Source organism: Tachysurus fulvidraco, chromosome 12 (assembly GCF_022655615.1).
Source record: "Tachysurus fulvidraco isolate hzauxx_2018 chromosome 12, HZAU_PFXX_2.0, whole genome shotgun sequence".
Lineage (NCBI taxonomy): Eukaryota > Metazoa > Chordata > Actinopteri > Siluriformes > Bagridae > Tachysurus > Tachysurus fulvidraco.
In genome coordinates, this window is record NC_062529.1 from 23,590,753 (window position 1) to 23,595,752 (window position 5,000).

Sequence of the window (5,000 nt, forward strand, 5' to 3'; positions counted from 1 at the left end):
CAGGCCAACAGGCTTTAAGAACAAGCTGGCGGCTGAAAGACACTCGGGGAGCTCCTTTAAATAGGACACATAGTTGTCCAGAAAGTCACTCTGTGAAACACAAACGTTATGCTGTTACTCCTCTTTTCATCTACATTGTTATCGTATTGTTGGATCAAAATTTATTCTGTCTTTTTCTTGGGGACTGATGCACATAAGCTATGTTGCTTACATTGACACTGACACTTACATAGGCGACAAATGGGACTGACATGTACATAAGCCACGCCTCCTTCAGTGGGACTGATGTGCATTAGCCACACCTCCTTCAGTGTGACTGACATGTAAATAAGCCATGCCCCCTTCACTGGGACTGACATGCATTAGCCACGCCTCCTTCACTGGGACTGACATGTACACACACCACACCTCCTTCACTGGGACTGACATGTGCATTAGCCACGCCTCCTTCACTGGGACTGACATGTACATTAGCCACACCTCCTTCACTGGGACTGACATGCGCATTAGCCACGCCTCCTTCACTGGGACTGACATGCGCATTAGCCACGCCTCCTTCACTGGGACTGACATGTGCATTAGCCACGCCTCTTTCACTGGGACTGACATGTACATACACCAGGCCTCCTTCACTGGGACTGACATGTACATACACCAGGCCTCTTTCACTGGGACTGACGTACATTAGCCACGCCTCTTTCACAGGGACTGACATGTGCATTAGCCACGCCTCCCTCACTGGAACTGACATGTACATTAGCCACGCCCCCTTCACTGGGACTGATATGTACATTAGCCACGCCCCCTTAACTGGGACTGATATGTACATTAGCCACGCCTCTTTCACTGAGACTGACGTACATTAGCCACGCCTCCTTCACTGCGACTGACGTACATTAGCCACGCCTCTTTCACTGCGACTGACGTACATTAGCCACGCCTCCTTCACTGGAACTGACATACAAAAGATAAAGCTCTAGTACCTCTTTACTAGTAAGCCTCAGAAACACATCTCCCATGAGGCCTTGCCAGTGACTCTTGAGCACACGTTCTTGCAGAAGATGCAACAGCTCCAGGTGCTGCTGGATCAAAAACCGTAAGGAGGATGGGAACAGCCTGAGGCGGAAAAATAAGGAAAGTGACATGAGAATTTCGTGTGTGTGTGTGTGTGTGTGTGTGTGTGTGGGTGTGTGTATACCGTTTGTCTTTGATGTTAGAGTTTTCACAGCCATTGTAGGTGATGTTAGCCTTCAGCAGCAGAGACAGATATGACACGTAAACTCTCTCTGACTCCAACAGACCCAGAGCAGCTACCTGCCTTTGACCTACACACACACACACACACACACACACACACACACAAACAAATGTCTAGACATTTTTAGGCTTAACAACCCTAAATGGACATTATGACTTTTCTGTATGACTTTAAATTTAGAACTTATACATATGAGTAATTAATGGCTTTGCCATAATAACATATAACATCTATAGAGTGAATTTATAATATTAACAGACAAACTGAGTGTGTGTGTGTGTGTGTGTGTGTGTGTGTGTGTGTGTGTGTGTGTGTGTGTGTGAGACACACTCATGTCCTGGCTGATCTGTTCTGTCAGGTCACGGCTCTCTCTCCTTTCCCGCCACAGTGGAGCTTTAGGGGGAGTCTTGAAATCACTGCCACCCTGTTCAGAAACTAACACACACACACACACACACACACACACACACACACACACACACACACTGTGTGTCTAATCAGAAGATCAAGTGTAAATGTGTGTAAAAGGATGGTCAGAGCTTCACTCACTCTGATTGTTTGGCAAGCTGCTGATGTAATGCTGAATAAGCTTCAGTTGTGTTTGGCTGCAGGGAGAGGCGTGGCCTTCCACTAGCTCCTCCCCCTTGGAGAATTTTCCACTATTAATATAAATAAGATACATCAGTTACAGCTAAAAAAATATTTGAAATTTCTAGTGTGTGTTACCTGTGTTGTGTCCTCTGTAGTGTGTATTACCTGTGCAGTGTCCTCTACAGTGGGTGTTACCTGTGTTGTGTCCTCTGTAGTGTGTATTACCAGTGCAGTGTCCTCTACAGTGGGTGTTACCTGTGTTGTGTCCTCTGTAGTGTGTATTACCTGTGCAGTGTCCTTTACAGTGTGTGTTACCTGTGTTGTGTCCTCTGTAGTGTGTATTACCAGTGCAGTGTCCTCTACAGTGTGTTTACTGTGTTGCACAATGTGCACTGTGTGTGTTACCTGTGTTGTGTCCTCTACAGTGGGTGTTACCTGTGTTGTGTCCTCTACAGTGGGTGTTACCTGTTGTGTCCTCTACAGTGGGTGTTACCCGTGTTGTATTCTCTACAGTGGGTCTTACCCGTACAGTGTCCACTACAGTGTGTTAACTGTGTTGTGCAATGTACAATGTGTGTGTGTTACCTGTGTTGTGTCCTCTACAGTGTGTGTTACCTGTGTTGTGTCCTCTACAGTGGGTGTTACCTGTGTTGTGTCCTCTACAGTGGGTGTTACCTGTGTTGTGTCCTCTACAGTGGGTGTTACCTGTGTTGTGTCCTCTACAGTGGGTGTTACCTGTGTTGTGTCCTCTACAGTGGGTGTTACCTGTGTTGTGTCCTCTACAGTGGGTGTTACCTGTGTTGTGTCCTCTACAGTGGGTGTTACCTGTGTTGTGTCCTCTACAGTGGGTGTTACCTGTGTTGTGTCCTCTACAGTGGGTGTTACCTGTGTTGTGTCCTCTACAGTGGGTGTTACCTGTGTTGTGTCCTCTACAGTGGGTGTTACCTGTGTTGTGTCCTCTACAGTGGGTGTTACCTGTGTTGTGTCCTCTGTAGTGTGTATTACCAGTGCAGTGTCCTCTACAGTGTGTTAACTGTGTTGTGTCCTCTGCAGTGTGTGTTACCTGTGTTGTGTCCTCTACAGTGGGTGTTACCTGTGTTGTGTCCTCTACAGTGGGTGTTACCTGTGTTGTGTACCTCTACAGTGGGTGTTACCTGTGTTGTGTCCTCTACAGTGGGTGTTACCTGTGTTGTGTCCTCTACACTGGGTGTTACCTGTGTTGTGTCCTCTACAGTGGGTGTTACCTGTGTTGTGTCCTCTACAGTGTGTGTTACCTGTGTTGTGTCCTCTACAGTGGGTGTTACCTGTGTTGTGTCCTCTACAGTGTGTGTTACCTGTGTTGTGTCCTCTACAGTGTGTGTTACCTGTGTTGTGTCCTCTACAGTGGGTGTTACCTGTGTTGTGTCCTCTACAGTGTGTGTTACCTGTGTTGTGTCCTCTACAGTGGGTGTTACCTGTGTTGTGTCCTCTACAGTGGGTGTTACCTGTGTTGTGTCCTCTACAGTGGGTGTTACCTGTGTTGTGTCCTCTACAGTGGGTGTTACCTGTGTTGTATCCTCTACAGTGGGTGTTACCTGTGTTGTATCCTCTACAGTGGGTGTTACCTGTGTTGTATCCTCTACAGTGGGTGTTACCTGTGTTGTGTCCTCTACAGTGGGTGTTACCTGTGTTGTATCCTCTACAGTGGGTGTTACCTGTGTTGTGTCCTCCGCAGTAGGTCCAGATCTGTCTGTAGCTCTTTTTGTCTGATGCTGAGTTCAGAGATCTGAGACAGAGCAGTGCCTGTGTCCTCCTGCAAAACATCCAACATACTAATTCTTAACAAACATACTTGTTAATGCTGTGTTTAAGTGTAAAGTGTGTAACCTGCCTCATTAACTACAGATTAAAGTGTGTGTACCTGGAGTGTGTTCAGCTTATTTCTCAGAGACAGGATTTTCTCCGCCGTGTCTCTCTGGCACTCGGACACTTTCTCCTCCAAATGGCTGTTGCTTTGCTGTAAGGAGGAGATCTCCTGAACCACACCCCTGAGTCCGGCCTTAAGCTCCGCCCACAGGGCCTGCAACTGTAATGCGGGAGGCTTAAATTTGGACAAACACAAAAATCTATAAGGGATCAGATATACAGACTAGTGACGTAGATTCGGGACACTATTGAAGGTGGACTGCTCAAAATGATGTACCCCTATAGACAGTACATAGAAATATGGAAACTTTAAAAGTGAAAATATTGTAATATAAAGTAATATTTATCAAGTATAATTTCCTGTATAAAAATCTAAATGAACAAAATCTAAAAGTCTAGTGAAATGTACACAGTGGTTTGTTTGACTTTATTCACCAAATCAGTTACTTAATAAAATTAAGGCTCGGCCAACCTTCGGGTCAAGATTTTTTGAGCTGGATTTGGATTTGAGCACATTTTTGCGCTGTGTGTGTGTGTGTGTGTGTGTGTGTGTGTGTGTGTGTGTGTGTGTGTGTGTGTGTGTGTCTGTCTGTCTGTCTGTCTGTCTGTCTGTCTGTCTTTCTTCAGTGACCTTGGACTTGAGGATAAGTTTACATTTTACATTCATCCGCTATCCTACAAGGTCATCTTTCTTGCAACACACACACACACACACACACACACACACACACACACACACACAAAATTAAGCACATGATCATGTGAAAGTCAGCAGAGAGACTCATCATGAGAGAGAGAAAGAGACTTATCATGAGAGAGCGAGAAAGAGAGACTCATCATGAGAGAGAAAGAGAGAGAGACTCATTGTGTGTGTGAGAGAGAGTTACTTAAAAATAAATAAATAAATAAACATTCTACCTGAACCATGTGTAAGTCTGGATCATCCATATGTGCATCTGCATGGAAGATAAAAGAAAATGTTTACAACTCATTTAAATGTCCAGACTGCCGTCGGAATGCTTTCCACATGAAGGTCTTAATAAAGGCAGAAATCCCAGCTTCATCCCATCTGCATTTGATTTGTAGAAGGTTTTAAAAAATAGCATTGCTGCAACGTTCTACAAACGTACGACATCGTAATGATAACTTGTGCAGAAAACTTTCCCGGACAAAGATATTAAGAATCGCTTTGACGTACGGTGTAAACGTTTGTAGGAACGTCTAACAATTTACATGATGTTTTTCA

General features: G+C 45.1%; 1 protein-coding gene across 4 annotated transcripts in view; it reads right to left on the minus strand.

The window, feature by feature from the left end:
• The window catches only part of arhgef33 (Rho guanine nucleotide exchange factor (GEF) 33), a 14,777-nt gene that overhangs the window by 8,351 nt on the left and 1,426 nt on the right, over positions 1 to 5,000 (minus strand). For 3 of the 4 annotated variants that reach the window (XM_047821959.1, XM_027143700.2, XM_027143703.2), the window contains exons 2-9: positions 4,673 to 4,710; positions 3,750 to 3,929; positions 3,544 to 3,641; positions 1,808 to 1,917; positions 1,589 to 1,693; positions 1,199 to 1,325; positions 984 to 1,116; positions 1 to 90 (exon numbers count right to left, since the gene is read on the minus strand). The exon at positions 1 to 90 is cut by the window's left edge and continues 6 nt beyond it. In XM_047821959.1, the coding sequence (XP_047677915.1) occupies positions 1 to 90; positions 984 to 1,116; positions 1,199 to 1,325; positions 1,589 to 1,693; positions 1,808 to 1,917; positions 3,544 to 3,641; positions 3,750 to 3,929; positions 4,673 to 4,710 (881 nt within the window). The remainder of the gene's footprint in view (positions 91 to 983; positions 1,117 to 1,198; positions 1,326 to 1,588; positions 1,694 to 1,807; positions 1,918 to 3,543; positions 3,642 to 3,749; positions 3,930 to 4,672; positions 4,711 to 5,000) is intronic. The other variant, XM_027143702.2, reaches the window with a different exon arrangement.